At 36.4% G+C, this 22,253-nt stretch overlaps 2 protein-coding genes across 9 annotated transcripts in view; one reads left to right on the top strand and one right to left on the bottom strand.

The window, feature by feature from the left end:
* Positions 1–14,219, top strand: part of LOC149578340 (uncharacterized) — a 260,414-nt gene extending 246,195 nt beyond the window's left edge. For 2 of the 3 annotated variants that reach the window (XM_089828345.1, XM_089828346.1), the window contains exon 3: positions 13,610–14,219. In XM_089828345.1, the coding sequence (XP_089684471.1) occupies positions 13,610–13,638 (29 nt within the window). In that variant the 3' untranslated portion in view covers positions 13,639–14,219. The remainder of the gene's footprint in view (positions 1–13,609) is intronic. The other variant, XR_016364299.1, reaches the window with a different exon arrangement.
* LOC149578339 (phototropin-1A-like) overlaps positions 1–22,253 on the bottom strand; it is a 338,062-nt gene that overhangs the window by 245,713 nt on the left and 70,096 nt on the right. For all 6 annotated transcript variants that reach the window (XM_089828327.1, XM_089828331.1, XM_089828325.1 and 3 more), the window contains 2 exons: positions 21,305–21,396; positions 15,010–15,277 (listed from right to left, as the gene is read on the bottom strand). In XM_089828327.1, the coding sequence (XP_089684453.1) occupies positions 15,010–15,277; positions 21,305–21,396 (360 nt within the window). The remainder of the gene's footprint in view (positions 1–15,009; positions 15,278–21,304; positions 21,397–22,253) is intronic.

Raw genomic sequence — 22,253 nt, 5'->3', positions numbered from 1 at the left:
GAATGGATTTCATGCATTAGCCATTAAATAGATCTTGGTGGAGGATGAGAGTTATGTTTCAATCATAGGGAATAGTTTTCCAACTTCATTCTTACTCATAGCACCTATGTACTTGGTGGTTCACCAGATTGATGATGACAGTATGGTACTTGATGTGTTCTTGGTGTTGTTTTCAGCTTTTGAGCAGCTTGTTTCTTACATCAACTATTTAGGTCAGATCGTCACCGTCTACTGGGTTATACATAGCTCCTTGATACATTTTTACCTCATCATATCAACTGGTCATGACAACAGGGTTTGGGATTCAAATTTGACCATATGTATCTATGGCATTTTGACGATTTTGTTCTAATTCTACACACTTTGAGATAGATGCAATTATGATCAAAATTGTACAACCTATAGATGCAGCGATACTTCATAGATTAACATGGGATCCAGGGATCTGGTTGATGGATGGGTTGCAGTTTGACACTTTACTTTGCAATGCATCAGGATTTGTTTTTCAGATTTGGCTACAAAGCTACCTACAGATTCATATGGGATCTTGGTTTTGATTGCTTGAGCACAAGCAATCTTGAGGAGGCAATGTAATGTTCCATTCATCCAGGTACCTGATGGTGAGTTACAAAATGTTGAATAACCGTACAGTAGGGTTGGCAAGAAGGTCGTACGGTTGGCAATTTTGCTAGGGATGAATGTAGCAACTGGAGTATGTATCTTGGGAGATTGTACAGTAAGGTTGGAAGTCTGTACGATGGAAGGACAATGGAGATCATACAGTCTAGCAACTTACAGGAAGCTATACGGAAGATATGGGTGCACTGGGATGTGGGTCTGTATGGTATGAAAGTCGTATGGTGGTAATGGGGAAGAGGTCATACAGTAGAGGTGGGAAGGTCGTACAGTTAAGTATGTAGGTCATACGGTATTTTGGGGAGGATGTACAGTGGAGTGAAGGAGACGATGAGGTGGTGAGGTGGGATACAGAGTGAATGCCAAGTTGTCCGTACGGTAGAGGGGGGAAACAGATGATGTACGGATGGAGGAAAGAAGAATGTCCAATCATGCAACAAACTTATAAATCCGAATTCATTAGATACACTAAAATAATGAAGATTGAACATGAATAACTCTCAATATATATTTGCCAAAAGATGGTGCTTCGATTTTCCAGATCCGAGTGAAGTATTACATGCAACAATGGAATAGGGTGAAGGGTTGAATCCCACCAAAACCGCATGAGCCAAATAGGGAAGATCTTTCCCTTCCGAAATGGCTAATAAATCCAGAACTCCAACAAGAATTCGCAATAAAAGAAATAATCCAAAATGCATACCTAATGACTACCTACAAGTTGTGCTTAAATACCCATCAAGAAAAAATTTATGAGGGTGTACAAAGGTAGCCGATGGGTACACCAACTACGGAAACAAAACAAAATGGGTTTGAGATATATTAAATCAATCAGCCCATTAACAATAGTTTGAATAATGATTTATTTTATAATAGGAACATTACAGGGAATATTTGCAATGTCCCCTTTTTGGGACATTAGAAAATTTAAAGACATTCATATAATATTAAAATTGACTTTGAAAGCATGGATTATAATTATAAAAGGTCAATTTAATATTATAAAGTGGGCTAAAAGTGACAAGGATAGATAAGATGAAAAGATAGGGAGTCGAAGAGTCACAACTTTGGGGATTAAAAAAAGAGACTCATTCATTCAACATGTTTGGTTTTTTATTCAAATTTCAATTTCTCTCTTGCAAGAGTTATTTAGATAGCGTGAGGACGTAGCCCCTCGCGCCGGTAGACAGTGGACACAAACGCATTTTCCATGGAGACGTCACATCAAGTGTATCATGTGTGCTTACAGGTTCTTTCCTTAGTATTCCAATTTGGCTATTAAACTATGTTTAAGATTGGATTTTGCATGCTAGTTATTGTATTGCTTGTAGCGTTCCCGAGGCAAACTAGGCCCAAAGGAATCTCGGTCCAAAGGGAATTTCGGCCCGGCAATGAATGTACCTCAAGTAGATGGTCGTATGGTATGCAAGGAGGTCGTACGGATGAACTGGGAGGCCGTACAGTAATCAGAAAACTCAAACCATACAATGAAGTGTGAATAGCACAGATGGATGGATGAGGGCCACACGGGTGCGGAATGAGTAGTACAGGAGAACACACCGTTAGGTATCTGAGACCAATATGAAACACATTCTTGTTCATACACAAATAGAAAAAATGTTGATAAAATCCATACAATAATAGAGACTCGAATGCGAATAATAATTGCCAGAAGATAATGCTCTAATTTTCCAAATCCGAGCAAAGTAATACATGAAACAACGGAATAGGGTGAGGTTTGAATCCCACTGAAACCGCACAAGCCAAATAGGGAAGATCTTTCACTTCCGAAATGGCGAATTACAAAGAACTCCAATAGGAATCGCAGTACAAAGAAAAATAATCCAAAAGCATGCCTACAAACTACCTACAAGCCGTGCTGAAATACCCGTCAGGAAACTTTTCGAGGGTGTACAAAGAGAGCCGATGGCGACACAAACTACAGAAACAAAATAAAAATAGGTCTGAGATTCATTAAATCAATTGGCCCATTACAAAAGTTTGATTTATTATTTATTTTATAACGGAAACATTACAGTCCTCCCGTCCCAAATTTTGCTTGTCCTCAAGAAAATGCAACACCAAGTGTTGGAGAATGTGCTTGCCCTCTCATGTCGCCTCGTCCAACGGTAGGTGTTGCCAACGTACCAAATATTCCTTCACAGTGCGGTTCCATAGGGTCCTCTCATGTACTTCGAGGATCTCGGTAGGTTCCAAAATGAGCTTTCCTTCTTCATTGAGTGGCGGAAGGTCAGTAGCAACTTTCTTTAAACAAGAGACATGGAAGACATTATGAATACGGCTACCCTCTGGAAGTTCCAACTCATAGGCAACTTCACCAATGCAGCGAGTTACATGATAGGGGCCATAGAATTGGGGTTTCAGTTTCTCTTTTCCCTTTTTGTTCAATGAGGATTGTCTATATGGCTAGAGTTGGAGATAGACCAAATCCCCTACCTTGAAACTTCTCTCTATTCTGTGTCTGTCAGTGTACATCTTCTATTGATTTTGTGCCCTCTGTAGATTTTCCTTCAAGCATCTTAGAATGTCTTGTCCCTCCTGAAGCCAGTCCCTCGCCCTTGGTGCGCGACTGTCACCCAGAACTATGTCAATGAATGAAAGGGGTTCGTACCCATACAAAGCTTTGAATGGTGCCATTCCGATGGACATGTGGTACATGGTATTGTAGCAATATTCCCCCAGATGGATCCATTTTACTCATACTGTTGTGCTGAAACATAGTTCCGAAGAACTTGTACTTGGTGATAATTCTATCCCTGCCATCTGAAACAGTTTTGTCCAGAAGATACTGATGAATTGTCCATCCCGATCACTGACGATGTTTCGGGGTAACCCATGCAGACGAAAGACTTCTCTAAAGAACAGATCGGCAACTTGTGCAGCTTGAAGGTTGGAGGATGGCGAAGAAATGTGCATACTTTGTCAATCTATCAACCACTACGAAAATACAATCCTTTCCATTCACCTTGGAAAGCCCTGATATGAAATCCATCGATATACTTTCCCACTTATGTTCGGGAATCGACAAAGGTTGTAGCAGCCCAACAAGTAGAGTATGTTCGGACTTGTTCTATTGGCAGACCGTACACTCTCTTACATACTACAACACGTCCCCTTTAAGTCATTTCCATGAAAACCTCTCCCGAAGACTTCTGTAAGTTTTGAGGAAACCCAGGTGTTTAGCCAGGGATGAGTCGTGCACTTCCTTCAAGATTCTCTACTTTAATTTGGATTCTGGCACCAAATATATCCGATTTTTATAGATGATGTCATCCACCACTCTATACCGATCATCGTATGGCTATCCATTATTTCAGAGGCAAATGTATTTTTGGAATATTCCACTAACAGATGTACCTTCCAGCCAGCTAAAATCTAATCTAGTGAGCAGATGGTGGGTTTCCAAGACAAGGCATCTGCAACCACATTATTCTTCCCTTTCACAAATTCAATGTCAAAATCAAAAGCTTGAACCTTGCTTACCCATTTTTGTTGTCATTCGTTCAAGTCTCGTTGCTCTATAAAATATCTCAAACTGTTGTGATCCGTGAGGACGAAAAACTTGGCACCTACCAAATATTGTCGAAACTTGGTTAATGCATGCACGATGGCCAACATTTCTTTGTCGTAGAGGGAATATAGGCGTTCTGTTGGTGTAAGCTTCCTTCTCTCATAAGCGATGGGGTGTTTATCTTGCATCAATACCGCTCCAATGCCTGCTTTTTCATTCCACTGGAAAGACCCCTTCTTTGTCAGATCCGTTAAAGGTGCACTGAGCTAAGAGAATCCTTTAACAAACCTACTGTAGTAACTACACAGTTCGAAAAATCCTCGCAAATCTGTGAGCAATTTTGGGGGAAGCCAGTTGATGATAGCATGAATCTTCTCCTAATGCACTTGAACCCCGTATTTACTGACAACAAGCCCCAAGTACAATATTTCTATCATACCAAATTCACATTTGGACTGCTAGGCGAACAAAGACTGTTCCTCCAGGATACTTAGGACTTCATTCAGATGCTTCAAGTGCTCTGCCCATGTCTTGCTATAAATGAGATCATCAAAGAATACCAATAAGTACTTATGCAATTGTTTGTTGAAGATGCAATTCATGCATGATTGAAATGTAGCAAGTGCATTGGTCAATCCGAAGGGCATGACCAAAAACTCATAATGTCCGTAGTGACAATGGAAAGCCGTCTTCTCCACATCTTCCTCCCTCATGCGGATCTGATGGTATCCAAAACGAAGATCTATTTTTGAAAAATAGCCCACGCCATGCAATTCATTCAGTAACTCATCTATCCTTGGAATGGGATATCTATTCTTTATTGTCTTTTTGTTCAACGCACGGTAGTCCACACACATGCGCATTGTCCCGCCCTTTTTGACCAATACCACAAATGACATGAATGGGCTAGAACTGGGACGGATCCATCCTTTCTCTAGCAATTCCTGAATCGTCCTTTCGATCTCATCTTTGAATTTCTTGGGATGGCAGTATGGTGTGGTTATGACCGGCTTTGCTCCTGATTCCAACTCGATAGTGTGTTCAAATCCTCGATGAGGTGGTATGCCAAGAGGAATATCCATGAAAACTTTATCATGTCTACTTAAAATATCCTGTAATTCATCATCCTATGGAGGTGTTCGACGCCCCTTTATAGGTTCCGCCAAGATAAAACAATGCGCAACCCATGCAACGTCATCGTGGCGAAAAATTGCCTCCATCCAATGCATAGAAACTTCCTTCAGACCTTCATTTGCCATTCCTCGGAGGACAACCTTCTTTTCATCAACAACAAAGGTGAAGTCCATCCATTTGAAACTCTAAGTGTATTCGTCAAGTGTCTCCATCCACTGTATGCCAAGAATAACTTCCATGTTAGCAAGGTCCACTATGAAGAAATCTTCAGTCACTGTGTGATTCGCCATTGTGATACTCAGCTGAGGAACAAGGTGCGTGCAGGGCAGAAAAGCCCCTCCGACGACCTTGACCTGAAAGCCTGCGTACACCTCCATAGGTAGACTTCTTTGCTTTACCAAGGATGAGTTTATGAAATTTAGAGTAGCTCCGTTATCCAACATCACAATAACCCTTTGTCCTTAAAGGGTACCCCATAAATGGAAAACCGTGCACCTCGAGCTACTGGCTAGGGCAATGGTTCCTCTGTGTTGTACCAAGGCTACAATTCTCTCTGTATAGTTTAAACTGACCATGTTGGTGTCATTGTAGGGTTGGTTATCTTCAACCGACATTTCTTCTTGTTCGTCCTCATCATCGGACACGACCTCAATGTAATGGATCTTCCTCTTTCCAAGGCATCGGTGGCCAGGCTCCCAAGGTCCCTTGCAATTGAAACGCAATTTCTTCCTTCGGAGTTCCTGTCTGGTAGCTTCATCCAACGACGGCTTCTTGTGTAGAGGTTTGTCCCTCGAAAACATCAACAATTTAAGATGTGAGTAACTTCGAGAGACTGATGCCAATGACGATGCCATACTCTATGCTTAATTGATTGCTTCCGACAGGGTGGCAGGATTGAACCCCTTTACCCAACCTTTCAGAGGTTTTGTCTGTCCATCCATGAAGAGCACTACCCGTCTCCTTTCAGAAATGTCTGTGACCAAAACAGAGAGTTTTTGAAATTCCGCAATGAGTTGATCGATTGATCCAATTTGTCTCAATTGTGCCAAATCTTTGAAATTGAGCTCCAAATCTTTACCATCAAATTGTTCTATTAATTTCACCGTGAATTCTGCATAACTATTTATTTGATCATGCCCTAATGTGATGGTGTCGTGGTGCCACAAGTGCAGCGCGGCAAACTTGATTGCTTCTTCTGGCATAGGATTCAACTGGAAGTAGCTATCAGCTTTCATTACCCACGCTTGCACAAATATGGAACCCGATCCATGAAATGGAGACAGATTTACCTTACTCAACTTCCTTTTGAGATCATTGTTAAAGTATCCTCTGTTTTCGTGTCCCAAATATCTCATTCTTAGATCTGCGTAGTCCTTGTAGGATATATCTTCTTCAAGATTTGCATTCTTCCAGTCTTCTCTCATCTCTTCAAAGGTTGGTTGTCTCCCTCTGTGTTGTGCCTCTATCTGTGGTGGAAAAGTCGGCATGGAAGGATGAAAGCATGTTGGCTAAGAGTTTGATTTACCCGACACCGAGTCCGCGTTGTGACCATTTTGTTCTCCGGATATTTTATTCTCCACCAACTTCTTGAGAGTTTCTTCTATGAGTCGCTACGTGTCAATGAGCTGTGCCTGATTCCTGGCAAGTTCCCTCCGTAGTGCCACAAGTTTGGCAGCGGTCGATTCCCATTTGTCAGCCATTCGATCAAGGGAATGTGTGCTCCTCTTCTGGCTATAAACTCTCATTCACTATCCACAAGCTGGCAAGATCGAAGCGCTCTGATACCACTATAGTGTTCCCGAGGCAAACTTGGCCTGAAGGGAATTTCGGCCCAGCAGCAAATGTAGCTCAAGTAGATGGTCGTACAATATGCAAGGAGGCTGTATGGATGAACTAGGAGGCTGTATAGTAATCAGAAAACTCAAGCCGTACAATGAAGTGTGAATAGCACAGATGGATGGATGAGGGTCGTACGGGTGCGGAATGAGTAGTGCGGGAGAACACACCATTAGGTATCTGAGACCATTATGAAACACAATCTTGTTCATAGACAAATACAGAAAATGTTGATGAAATCCATACAATAATAGAGACTCAAATGCGACTAATAATTGTCAAAAGATAATGCTCCGATTTGCCAAATCCAAGCGAATTAATACATGCAACAACGGAATAGGGTGAGGGTTGAATCCCACCGAAACTGCACGAGCCAAATAGAGAAGATCTTTCACTTCCGAAATGGAAAATTATAAAGAACTCCAACAGGAATTCGCATTACAGAGAAAAATAATCCAAAAGCATGCCTATAGACTACCTACAAGCCGTGCTTAAATACCCGTCGGGAATCTTTCCGAGGGTGTACAAAGATAGCCGACGGCGACACAAACTACGGAAACAAAATAAAAATGGGTCCGAGATACATTAAATCAATCGGTTCGTTACAAAAGTTTGATTTATTATTTATTTTATAACGGGAACATTACATTGCTAAGATATAATGCAATAAAATATTTTTAAGAGACTAAAAATTTGTTGGTGTATATTGTTGGTTTGTAATGCATCTTCATAAATTTAAGTTATGAATATTATTTTGACAAAGAAATCGGATAAATATCTATTGGGGATATTTTCATTAGTCCCCTAAGTTATAGGTGAGAGTTTAATAGCCCATGCAATGTACCATAAGCCAATATTACATGACATATGTCGGCTTAACAAGTTAACCCTAAATATACTTGATGAGTCAACCTTGGAAATGGTTGATGAGTCAACTCGAAAAATACTTGACAAGTTAAGAAAAATAATATTGTTTGTTGCCTTGAACTCCAAGCCTTATGAAAAGTGTATAGTACTTACCTGATCAGTCACCACAAATCAACACCCCGATCATGGATGATAATGATGATATATTTATATCTCTGAATATGATACCGAACATAATGTTGCATGGATATATCCATACATTGTAGAATGTTCTAATGATAGAACATTGTAGAGATCATTATAGTATGCATGTATCTATGCATATGTCAATGATCTCAATATGGATGTGCTCATTTATGATGTGGTCATGTATATGTGCATGTTTGCATGTATGTATATGTATGTATGTATGTATGTGCGAGTGAGTATGCATGCATGTATATATGTATATGCATGGGCATGTATGGATGCGTGTGCATGTGGTGATACATCATTAATGAGCACATTATGGGAATGCTTCTAAGAATATAGATGCAAGATGATAACTAACTACTAAGCAAGACATATCTGTTAACTCCTAAAAGTGTTCCCAATACTGAGCAATGGAATACCTAGCACTCTTGGAGAACATGGGAACAACCATGAGCTTGTGGGTAAACTATTTGAATGGTTGAACCTCTAAATTTTAGGCCGGCTCATTGGATCTTTTACTGGTATTTCACCTATACTAACTTAAAACTTTAACAAACTGATAGAAAAAGGGAGAAGAAGATTTTGATAACTTAAACTTTATAAACAAACAAAGTGATACACCAATAATACTAAATGAAGACTGTAATTTTCTTAACACAACTTAAGCGTATATAGCTATCTCAAGGAAGTACAATCTTGATGGATACCGTGTTCATATAAGCATTTCATAAATAGGATTTGTTAAAAAACATCAGAAGCATATGAATTACAAATGAATTTCCAAATATCTTCACACACCTTCTGACCTATGAACAAAAGCTCTCTATAACTCCAGGATGCAGAATGAGACATAAAATGCTAAAGATTTCAGAGAATGAAATACAATGAATACTTAACATCAATCACTAAAATGCATACAAAAAGCTCACAAGATAGACCTAAAAATGTTGTATTATTGCTCTCAAGGGCCCTAAATATTATTGTTCTTAGAGGCCCTGAAAATATATACTCAAATCTGACATAATTCTGAAAATGTAAAGCACAATGCTGAAAATACAAAGGCTCTGCCCAAAACTGAATCATCAACAAGTATCAATGAATGCCTATATCAAATCACAACTCCAATTGCCCATAACTGCTCCTCCCCGAAAAGTGCATAACTGGGTTGGATAGAAACCAAAAGCTTAGAATATAGGCCCTCTAGATGCTCCAAAAGGCATGCAATCAATGTCAAACTCCTTCCACACATGACTCAACAAATCTCCCTAGAATGACTCAAAAGTCTTCAACCACAACTGAAATCAAAATAGGGCACTTGACACTTCTCCACAACTATTTGCCACCACTCCCGTGGGACTTTAACCACTTTTGCAAAATCCCCTTCATCTCAATGTGACAACTCCACATGGCTTTAAAAGCATCACCAACATTTATTTTCATTACTCACTTAAACTGAGAATATTAATGACGTACAATCAAGCCTTAAATGACCAAGTAATTTTATATATCATCAATTAATTAACTTTAATTACAATAGAAAAGGATACATTTTGTAAGCCATCTATAGAACCCGACCCCCTATCTTTCTGCACACTTTTCTCCTAGGTGGAGTTGGGGTAAGACCTAGGAGATCCTCTTTAAAGCGCATATTTTCATAATGTTAAGCTTCAGATAGGATCTATCCTCCTAGGTCCTCCCTTCCTTTCATTTAATCACTTGGAATCTGCTCACCACACCGAAATGGCTATATCTCGGACTCTATGCCTAATTTATGGGATCCAGGACCTATTTTGGGATCCCGAATGGATCCTAGAGGTCTAGGGCCCTGATTTTCATGGACGCAGTGCACCCTCGACCAATTAAGGATACAATGCAACCCTAATGGGCCCTATTTTGGGTCCTCTATTTGGGTTCCATGTCTGGACACCTTTGGGGTGTCAATTCCTAGGCAAGTCGGTCTGCGGGAGTTAGTCAATTCCGACCCCTTTATAAGCCCTTCCATCTCCTCCATTTGGCATATCATCATCAAGTGTTCAAAGCACTCGCGCTCAAGCTCTCAAGTGTTCAAGCATTCTTCAAGCATTCAAGTCATTCAAGCCATCTCTTCATCAAAGATAAGGATTCATGCATTCAAGCCACTGAAGGAGTTTGTGCTAGATCCTTTATTGCATTTTCAACATTCAAGATCTCCCTTCATACACAAGATCCTTTGTTACATCTTCTGCATTCATCCTCTCAAGATCTACATTCATACGATGAATATCAAACACATTCATTCATGAAGGTTTTGATTTCCTTTCTAGAGTTTTTGAAGTTGAGTCAAGTTATTGCATCTACATATTTGATTACATTCCAAATTCAAGAGCATATTCATTGATTTACATTTCTTTATGTTAGATCTTCATCTAACACTACTCCTTGCTAGCATTCTATCTTTATTTCAATTCATGGATAATTCCTAAACTAGAGTTTGACTGAGGCAAACCCCTCCAACAACAAACAAACAAACTCTTCATTTGGCAAGTTTCAGATCTTGGATTGATGAACAAGTTGTGGATATGGATACCCTTTTGGCTTTCTTTGAATCTGTGAAATCAAAATCAGCATCATTTCATTCCATCAAGGCCGATCAAATCGCCCTTGATGCATCAACAGTGAAAAGGTCACCCTTGATGATCCAATTCGACCCTAACAGATCGCCGAACAATTTTTGGGTTTTGTCTATCATGCAGTTTTCAGCAAATACTATGATGCAGCAGTTTCTGAAATCATTTGACAATCCGATTTCAAGTTTGTATTTTGTGAGCTATATCATCTTCCCCTTTTCCATTTCAATACTTCACATTTTAGCATTAGATTATTCATCTTCGTACTTAAAACCCTCTTAAGGTAGGAGGTGAGAGGGAAATAAACCTAAGTTATTAATCGGTTTGCATTGATACTTCCTTTTGTGTCAATTAAACCTAATCCAAAGGGGTGGATCTTGGTCTTCCCTCTTTATTAATGTATTGGTTGGTCTGCTTCCATTTTCCAACCGTACAGTATCAAATCCTCCTCTACAATCTTCAAGCTGGTCCATTCAATAGTTGCACTTGTCAAGTTGTTTACTTTGCTTTCTTTATGCACTTGCTCCTCAGTCACCACCAACATTTATTTTCACTACTCACTTAAACTGAAAATATTAATGACGTACAATCAAGCCTTAAATGACCAAGTAATTTTATATATCATCAATTAATTAACTTTAATTACAATAGAAAAGGATGCATTTTGTAAGCCATCTATAGAACTTGACCCCCTATCTTTTTGTACACTTTTCTCCTAGGTGGAGTTGGGGTAAGACCTAGTAGATCCTCTTTAAAGCGCATATTTTCATAGTGTTAAGCTTCAGATAGGATCTATCCTCCTAGGTCCTCCCTTCCTTTCATTTAATCACTTGGAATCTGCTCTCCACACCGAAATAGCTATATCTCGGACTCTATGCCTAATTTATGGGATCCAGGACCTATTTTGGGATCCCAGATGAATCCTAGAGGTCTTGGGCCCTGATTGTCATGGACGCAGTGCACCCCCGACCAATTAAGGATACAATGCAACCCTAATGGGCCCTATTTTGGGTCCTCTATTCAGGTCCCATGTCTGGACACCTTTGGGGTGTTAATTCCTAGGCAAGTCGGTCTGCGGGAGTTAGTCAATTCCGACCCCTTTATAAGCCCTTCCATCTCCTCCATTGGGCATATCATCAAGTGTTCAAAGCACTCGAGCTCAAGCTCTCAAGTGTTCAAGCATTCTTCAAGCATTCAAGTCATTCAAGCCATCTCTTCATCAAAGATAAGGATTCATGTATTCAAGCCACTGAAGGAGTTTGTACTAGATCCTTTATTGCATTTTCAACATTCAAGATCTCCCTTCATACACAAGATCCTTTGTTACATCTTCTGCATTCATCTTTTCAAGATCTACATTCATACGATGAATATCAAACACATTCATTCATGAAGGTTTTGATTTCCTTTCTAGAGTTTTTGAAGTTGAGTCAAGTTATTGCATCTACATATTTGATTACATTCCAAATTCAAGAGCATATTCATTGTTTTACATTGCTTTATGTTAGATCTTCATCTAACACTACTCCTTGCTAGCATTCTATCTTTATTTCAATTCATGGTTAATTCCTAAACTAGAGTTTGGCTGAGGCAAACCCCTCCAACAACAAACAAACAAACTCTTCATTTGGCAAGTTTTGGATCTTGGATTGATGAACAAGTTGTGGATATGGATACCCTTTTGTCTTTCTTTGAATCTGTGAAATCAAAATCAGCATCATTTCATTCCATCAAGGCCGATCAGATCGCCCCTGATGCATCAACAGTGAAAAGGTCACCCTTGATGATCCAATTCGGCCCTGACAGATCGCCGAACAATTTCTGGGTTTTGTCTATCATGCAATTTTCAGCAAATACTATGATGCAGCAGTTTCTGACATCATTTGACAATCCGATTTCAAGTTTGTATTTTGTGAGCTATATCATCTTCCCCTTTTCCATTTCAATACTTCACATTTCAGCATTAGATTATTCATCTTCATACTTAAAACCCTCTTAAGGTGGGAGGTGAGAGGGAAATAAACCTAAGTTATTAATTGGTTTGCATTGATACTTCCTTTTGAGTCAGTTAAACCTAATCCAAAGGGGTGGATCTTGGTCTTCCCCCTTTATTAATTTATTGGTTGGTCTGCTTCCATTTTCCAACCGTACAGTATCAGATCCTCCTCTACAATCTTCAAGCTGGTCCATTCAATAGTTGCACTTGCCAAGTTGTTTGCTTTCTTTATGCACTTGCCCCTCATGTGACTGATCCATGCATAACTTTAGTGTAACACTTAAAGAGCTACCAATCTCTTGTCATACCTTGTTCATTAACATGCTTTGTTTTGCACTTATAAAACCCCTGATGTATCCATCTTTCCATCATTGTGCCCTTCTTATAACACTTTGAAACTGCATTATGCACCTCCATTTGTCAGTTTGAGCTGAGTTGTGTCTTCTTCATGATATACTTTGATATTTTTCTTAAAATGAATTGATACAAAAGGTTTCAAATAAAAGATAATTTGTCCCTTTAATGCTCTTTGTTTTGAGTGATGCTTTGATGCTCATGATAACATGGTAATATGAACAAAAGGTTTCATAGAGTACATGTCCCTTTAATGCTCATATCCAGTTAATACTATGCAGATTATCCTCATGTGATTTCCGATTTGGCAAATAGTTGTTTGACCTCTTGTTTATATTTCTTTCAATTCTATGCAAATGTACAACATGACAGCTAGAGTAGGATCCATATGCATAAGATGAGGCACAGACATTGCTTAGATCCATTGGATCTAATTCATTTCCTTTATGCTTGCAGGACACAAACTGGTGAACTTGGATGCATAACTCAAAACAATGGACAAGGCAACACAATCAGGATAGACAACACAACCAGTCATTACAGGCAATGACTGGTTCCCTTAGAACCTCTGCATATTTATTCTTTTTTAATTTCATGTTCTTTACATTTTTATAGAATAGGCAGTATTAGCGATAGAGCCTACTCTTACAACCTTGTATGGGAGATACATTTACATTCAGAATATTATTTCATTTCCATCAATTAGATAAATGATTGTACATGACATGATGATTGATACAAAAGATATATTAGCTTTGGTTTCTATATATAATGAAAATGTTTTGCAATAAGTACTACCTGAATATAGGGAACAAAGGGATATGTACCTTAGATAAAACCTTTTGCAATGATTAAACTAAATTTTAACATGCGTGAAAATTTAGTAACAATGTATACATGACAAGGTATGCTTATTCTCCTTGTCTTTTTATTTACATGTTATGTTCTTTTGACCAAAATAATGGGATATGACAATAATGTACCAAATTGAGTGGCAATAGTGATAAACCCCTACTCCATCTATTCTTTTATTGGATGCATTTGCATATGTGGGTTTATTATGATACATGTGATCTGAAGCTAGCAATCAGCAAGTTACTCTTTATTAATTCATATCTTGCATCTTATATTTTCAGAAAAAATTCAAGGGTGGTTATTTGAAAAATGCATTGAGTTCGAACCAAAAAATAACAAAACCATCTAACATCTCTTATAATATTGCCAAAATTTATATTTTATCATTATGTATATTACATTGTTGGTCTGTGTTCATATTTGGAGCCAAAGTACAATTATTTTTTATTTCAAATTGCAAATGATTTGTTGAATGCTGAGTAATCACAAATTGAATACAAATTGGGATTGTTATTACTTGTGTCCAAAAAAATTTAAATAATTAATAAATTTGAAAATAGTTACAAGTAAAAGACTGGAAGGTTCCATAAAGTTGTGCTCTTGCAATGTTTCCTAGATTTGGCAAACATAAGTTCCTAGAGGTTTTTATTAGCTATTTTATCAAATTGGTCTCTCTTTCTGATCTGTTCAGAAATCAAGGCTATGTCATTGTTAAGCTGAGAATGGTAAAGGCTCAATATAAAGATCAAAAGGTAACCCATGAATCTATCTTTAATTTGTGTAACTCGTTTATCTAATGAACCATTCTCTGGTTGTTTATATTTAAACTGTACTAAAGTATTTAAATGATAATGTTTTTATTTTTATTTTTTAGATTTAAATGATTATGTTATATGCAAAACTATTTCAAATTCTCAAGAGAAGGAATAATTTCTTATATTGTGAAAGAGTAATAATATATTCTTACAAATCTCCACGTAAGAAGTTGAGTCTGAACATACCTCATGAAAGAGCGAACACTAGATTTCCTTCTTTTCTTCCCAACCTCAAAAACTGCACTCAGTCTTGAAGAAGATTTGCGTCGATCTGGAGTAGAAAAATTTGGATTTCCATTATTCATCCTTCCTATGTGCTCCTTATGCATCTGATGTACTGCACTTTCAGATTTCCGCATAGTTGGGCGATTTATAGATTCAAAAAATGAGCAGGGATTTTTTACTGCCAGCACAAGCTCTGATACAGAACTTACAGCCATATCTTTCTGACGAGCTGCAAACAAAAAAAATGGATCAAAATCAGAATGAAAGTCAAATCAAAACGCAGATTGGTTAAAAAATAATTCAATGAAAACAAGTAGAAATTCCTAATCATGGTTTCACATAGTATCTGTATCATAGATATCATTGAGCAAAGCTCAAAGGTTTTTTGTTAGACATTTTAAAGCTGCATAATGGTAAACTTGAGGAGAACTGAAAGCTAAGATGTGGTAGAATGTGAGAAACAAATATATTTTTAGTGAGCGATGACTATTACTTTTAAAAGAAGTAAATAGTGGTGAATGATTAATGTATAATTCATGGATGTATATCACCCCTTATTAGAACATATGAGAAGAATGTTTATTAGTTGTATTTTCCTGCAACAACCATTAGAGCTCATTGGGTATGTCACCTTATGAGTAGTTGTTGGAAGAACAAATAGACTACCATTGATTTGGTAATAGGTAAGAGGACAATAAGAGAGCACGCGACACAAATCAAGGATAGCAATAAAGACAAGTTATCAAAAAACAAATAATAATCCTTGAATGTCCTACAAAAGCATGCTAATTTCTGAGTGCTTAAGAATATTTTGGCATAATTGGAATTCATTTTTTTATTCATTCTAATATTTTTGTAACTTTGGCTGGATGTGCAGAAATAATTCAACAATTACATAATTATATGTTAAGTTGTTGAAAAAGAAAAATTTAAAAGACAAGTAAATTATTAAATTGGCCAATAAAGTGACATGTAATTTTCTGTACGCTAGTGGGGAATTATAATGGAACTAATTAAATAATTTAACTTCGTTGTTGAGAATTAACTTTATGTTGTATTATAAGAAGAGTAACTTACATTTAACTATTTCAAAAGTGCTCTAAAAAGAGGATAAAATAATGTTGCCAGAAATGGGATCTAAAAATGAAATTATTTTAAAATGCAATCTTTGTAAGATTTTGACATAGTGTAGTGACATTATTTTAACATATGCTTTTTGTAAGATTTTGAGGAAAGAAACAGAGAAAATTTAATTATCTTCCATCAAAAGTCCATTAAAAGGGAATAAGAGCTCATTGTCATCTCTTGCCATGGTATCTAATACCAATTATTTCTGAAATAGAGATTTTGTGTTCATTTCTTTTCCCTAGAAAAAGTAAATACTGGAAAAATGAGTTGAGGAAAAATAACCTTTATTCTAAAGGCATATTTCCATCCAAGGATTACCATTGATCTGATATTACATTGTAGTTTCAAACTTTTTTTTGCTACAAGAATCTATAATGCGGTTAAAGTGATAAATATCATTGCTACAATGATCCGTACCACTACTTGTCCTCAATTTCAACATCACAAAATTGGAGCAACCCACACAATTTTCTCATGGATTCATAGGTGTACCCTCCATGTTTCAATGCATTCATAAGGTGTCATAAAGGCAATTCGTCATCCTTGAATTGTGCTTTATGTAGCGTAATTTATGCATTCTTTTTTAAGGTTTTGTCAAGTTAATCCCCCTAAATACTTGTTCGAACAAGTTTTCTTCTCTGACTGCAAGCACTCGATCTTTGGATATCTTCAAGTTATTCTTCATTTTTCCATTTCTTGTTAATAGTTTTCAAATCTTTTTTTTCCCTCGGGTTAATAGCCCTTGTAATTCTGCTCATTTTGTGCTATCTTAGGCCTCAAACAGAGTTGTCTAACTTAAGTTATAAAGGAAAAGGTGGGGTTTCCCATACTAACAGTACATCTTATCAAAAAATCCTCCAAAAGTGGGCTTTTTATTGGTAATTGCACGAAATAAAACTATTATTAATATATAAAGTAGATTTTGACCCCCATTTTCAAATTTCAGCTCATTTTGAGTTGATTTGACCATATTTGTTTATGTTTTAATGAAAAAAGGCTTTTTCTAGTCTATTATCATGTTACTTTATTGAAAACTATAGTCACATATTAAATGTCCTAGATACATAAAGGTGGACTTTTTAAATACAACTACATATTTTTAATTAAAAACATGTCACTTGACATGTGTAAGTGGGGTTTTTAAATGCATTTGCATATTAAAAGATCGTTATTATAAATCTTTAATGACTTAAAGGCTTTATAGTAGGGGATTTGAACCCAATAACACATGTTTTTTCATTTTAAAAGCCCATTATTATGTATTTTAACTTGAGTAATAACTTAAAAGCATAAAGATGGGGATTTTCAACCCACTAAAACGTTTTTTGTGCATTTGAGAATTTAAAGTTAGAAACATATTTTATTGCCCTCCAAAAATCCATTAGTGAGTTCTATGATAAGCATTTGAGTTTTAAAAGAGAAAACATATGTTCTTCCATCTAAAAAGCCTATTATAACCTCTCCAAGGTAGCATTTTTATTAAGAAACACAAGGGTGGCAAATTCCAAGCCAAAAGCATTGTTATTAATATCTAAAAACCCGTTTTTACGCATTAAAGACCTGCATTTTTATAATATAATCTTGTTTTTATCTTTAAATTGTTAGTACTTAACATGCATCGAAAAATTCAAAACAAATACGCGAATCGAGGTTACAAATCTAAAAAGAGGAGACAAACAGGAAGCTATATCTAGAGTTTAGGCTACAATCAAGAGGTCGATGCCAATTGGGGTGATCTTGACCTAGAAATGTCAAATGCATATGAAAGTTGTAATGTCAAAATCAAGATGTTCCTTAGAATCTTCCTATAAAGTTTCATTAGAAAAGTGTCAAACACTACTAGGAGGGGTAACGTCAACCGTGTTATTTCGAATGTGTGAAAGTTCAATTTGTAGCCCTTGGTCTTCTCTTTTTGCTTCTATACCCATGTCTTCCAATATGTCACATCCACATACAACAAAGATAAATTGTTGGGTTAATGGGGGTTTGCCTAGGTCAAACCCTAGTTTTGTAATTAGCCATGAAATTGAAATGTAACTCAATTAAAATGGAAGCTTTAAAGTAGAATGTTGAATCTTATACCTCAAACTTGTTGAAGCAATGCTCTTTGGATGTGATCACATGTTTTGAGCAGTAACATGACATTACATAAAGGAGATCAATCATGAAAATGTTCTTGCATGGAAATTGTTGTAACTTGCCTCTCAACATTGCTTATATTTGAAGAGAGCTTTAAGGTATGGTGGCATGAAATGATGCCTTGATATGAGGATACGCTTGATGTCCCTTGGATATCCATAATGTGAAAATGAATTAAGACAGTTCTTTTAATAAAGAGTTCTCATGGTATCTCATGAATTAGGAAGACTTGAAATGGTAATATTTAGACATTGGGATTGAGGAACAACTGGCGAGAACTTGGCACCGACATATTTGAAATTGAACCTGAGTTGGTGGATCAGTAGCACCCGAAGCACCATTGACCACATCAAGGGTGCCCTATGCACCATTGACCTTCCAATACACTGATTCAGGCAAGAAATCAAGTGCACTTAGTTTGGGACAGTTATTTGAATCACCAAGCAAAGTATGGCATCGAATCTTTAGTATTGCAAACACAAATGGGCTTGGATAGGAGTTAGGTGACAACACACTAAGGCATGGGTACTTATTGTCGCCTAAAATTCTGTACAAGGTTGCAATTAATTACATGGCAGAATTAATAAGTCATCGCAATCACTTCCCCCTCCCCATGGGACCCCAATGTAAGGGGTGTGTTCATATGACTTTGAATCCCTATGTTATTTGAATGGTTTTAAACTAAAGCTGTCAGTTCAAATTCTAGTTCGGCTGCGGGTTCGACATTCGATCATCTGTTTTATGGGCTAGGTTCGGATTCGTTTTGGGTTCGTCCACACAATATATATATATATATATATATATATTGTAGCAAATACATTCGTATAGCACTACGCTAATTTTGAAGTAATTTAGCAAAATACACCACCTATATATATTAAAGATTTAGTTTGCAACACTCATCTCAAGGCTCAACCTGTAGGAGCTAGTACCATGAATAACTTGAGATTGCTTCTCTGTTTGATTTATCAACTAATGATCAATATTATAAACAAAACATATTCAAAACAGCTACTTGCAAAAATCATGAACATATTCCAGAAAACATATAAAAACTCAACCAAGATATTATCCTTTCAAGACAATATAAATGCAAATTGAAAATTTGGAACTCGTTGGTCCAATGACAGCTGATCTCACACGTTGATGCTAAATATGGAATTAAGAATTCGGAAATATCGAGTTGTCCAAAAGAAAATAAAATTAATCAATTGCGCCCAAATTCTTCTTACAGTCAATCAACGTCACCAAAAGTCTCCCTAGGTTCGACTGCATAAAAGAAAATTCATTTAAAATAGTCCTTAATTCAATCAGGGTCCCTTTTGCCAAATGTGCAGTGACTTTACCAGTCAAACAGCGAATTTGACATGACTTCAAATTGAATTTGAATTTACAGTGAATCAACTTCTGAATTTGTCTATAGGTGAGCGAATATGGTAACTTAGGTTTTAAATCATGATATCTGTAACTTCACAAAGAATATATACGGAACATTTAAAGACTCACACATTATAGATTTTTTGTTTGTTGTAAACATGAGTACTATTATGTTATCACCAGTTTAAGTATAGTTTTGACATGTTTGGTAACATAGTAGTCCACTTCTTATTGATCTTGCTTGGATAGGTTGCAATGTGCTTGGAAATAACCAAATGTGACTCTTTCTGAATTAATTAAGGCATTACAAGCAACATTTTTATTAGTGTGTAATTTAATTTCATGAAGTCATATTAAACATCTACGATTTTTGTCTTTAAATCCTGTTGTCGTTATTATGCATAAAAGCAGTGTTATTCTGTTTAAATTTCACCTTTAATTAAACTTGCACCATATAAAAAAAGAATCGCACATTAGAGGAATGTGGTAGAATTTGAATCTCTCAAAAATAAGTAGGGATACATGTTATTCAAGCACACAAGTATTAATCAATGTAGTTCCTAAACAGTAAAGGCTTGAGATAAACATGAGTAGCTACATTATTTAGAAACCTTTGATATTCAATGCTAAAGAGGTCTTTAAATTTGTTTAAAAGTGGCATTCAATCTGACCTTCTAGAGAGAGAAAATCAGTATCTAGCAAAATGATATATCATAAAATCTATGCATTCTCTGCACAAAACAAGGCTTCCTTCCAATGAGCATGGCTACAGGGCGTACCATGGAATCACTGATCAATAAGGGAAAATTGTTGGAAAACTTACAATCCCAAACAATCTAGTTTAAGTCACTTGTTTGCTAACACACAAGCAATTTGAATGACCAGTTTTAGGTAAACTCTGGTTGCTAGGAATGCCTTTAAAAATAATTAACGTCCAAGGACTGAGAAGAAAGTATGCACTCTATAGTCTGAATTCTCATACAAAACATCTCATCATGCATAGTCAAACATCCAGAATTTAGTCTCTCGGAAAATTTACAATTTGTGTTTGAGATGTGTTTAACTGTATATAGAATTTGATCTTTCACCATTTATAATGTTATACTATTTCCTTGAATAGCTCAAGAAAAACTAAAGATGCTAATCATATCACTAACAATGATTCCATATGATCAAATATTGTTCATGACCTACAATCAACATGGACTAAACTCTTCATTTCTCATGTCCATTCTGTCAACTTGGACTATCTATTAAAATGTTGGACACAAGTTTTGAAAATTGTGCTCATAACAATCAATCAGAATGATCCTCTAGGAAAAGACCGTTATAAGATAAAAACTATTTGGTAAACATCTTCAAAGGAGACTTCTATGAAGTTTTTGTTTCTTACAGATTCACAAACCACGGCTTAATTTCATGAATTTAACAGTAAGAGATCATAATAATCCATCTTCTGTCATTTTTTATGAGAAAGGTTTTATATTAGTATGTGTTTTTAGCAACTTCTTTATATTAACTTCATAGTCAATAAAAGGAAAACTAATCTAATTCAAATCTTTAAGAAGTAATCAGTATTGTAAAAACAACAAGTTCCAAAAGCTTGAATTACCATCATATCGAATCAAAGATTCTGGTAACCCATTTGGACGTACCATCTTCTCTTTTATTCCTTCCGTATGTTTACTCACTTCAACTAGCATTCTGCAATGACAATTGTCAAAGGAATGGTCAAACTCAAGAATAAGTGAACCTTTTCAGCATAAACTTATGAATTAGTCATCGATTTCTTAGGATAAATATGAGGCATTCTAAATATATCTATGCTAGCTAGACCTTCTTGTATTAAAAGAATCAAGTGTTGAACTCCTTATTGCTAAACGATAATGCCTTCAATTTAATGCATGTTTGAATGATGGATTATTGGCTTGCTACTCAGAGAATGCTAACCTCAAAACTGGTTATTTTTGCATTACAACACAAAATGTTGAGATTTCTCTACCTTCTTTACATTTGTGTTTTCTCAGTGTTTACGAATACAAATTATTGTTGATGCATATAAATAAATTAGGGTAAAAAGTAATAAACATGCTTGTTATGCTCAATATACTAAAAAAAATGGCACGTTAGAAACTATTGGATCAAAACCTCTAGAGTAAAATTGTACATTCAATTAAAGAAATTTTTTTAACCAAGTAGCTTTTAAAAACATGTTTGTTCAAACTTATTGACTCATGGCACCTACAATAAATCAGGTTAAAGAGTTTCCCAAAAAATCACCAACTTACAAATTTTTGTAAGAAAATTAGGCTACCAAGCCACTTGCCCAAATATGCGTGGGCATCTTTTTGTATAAATTGACCACTTAATCACCAAAGCTTCAACACAAAATCACAAGTTTGATCTGAGAAAATCACTGATCACAACTAGCTGTGGCATACATATGCAAACGCCCTTCCAATAGTTGTAAAACTCCCCCAACTTCATTCATGACAGTAGAATGCTACTGCATAAAACAACCCTTGTGGAAACAAATAAAGAAAGCATTGTTTTGGATGCAA

The sequence above is a fragment of the Cupressus sempervirens genome, chromosome 1, assembly GCF_028749045.1.
Source record: "Cupressus sempervirens isolate cs-2001-9-10 chromosome 1, ASM2874904v1, whole genome shotgun sequence".
Classification (NCBI taxonomy): Eukaryota; Viridiplantae; Streptophyta; class Pinopsida; order Cupressales; family Cupressaceae; genus Cupressus; species Cupressus sempervirens.
Note: the sequence above shows the minus strand (reverse complement) of the source record. Positions and strands in the feature narration are given on the sequence as shown.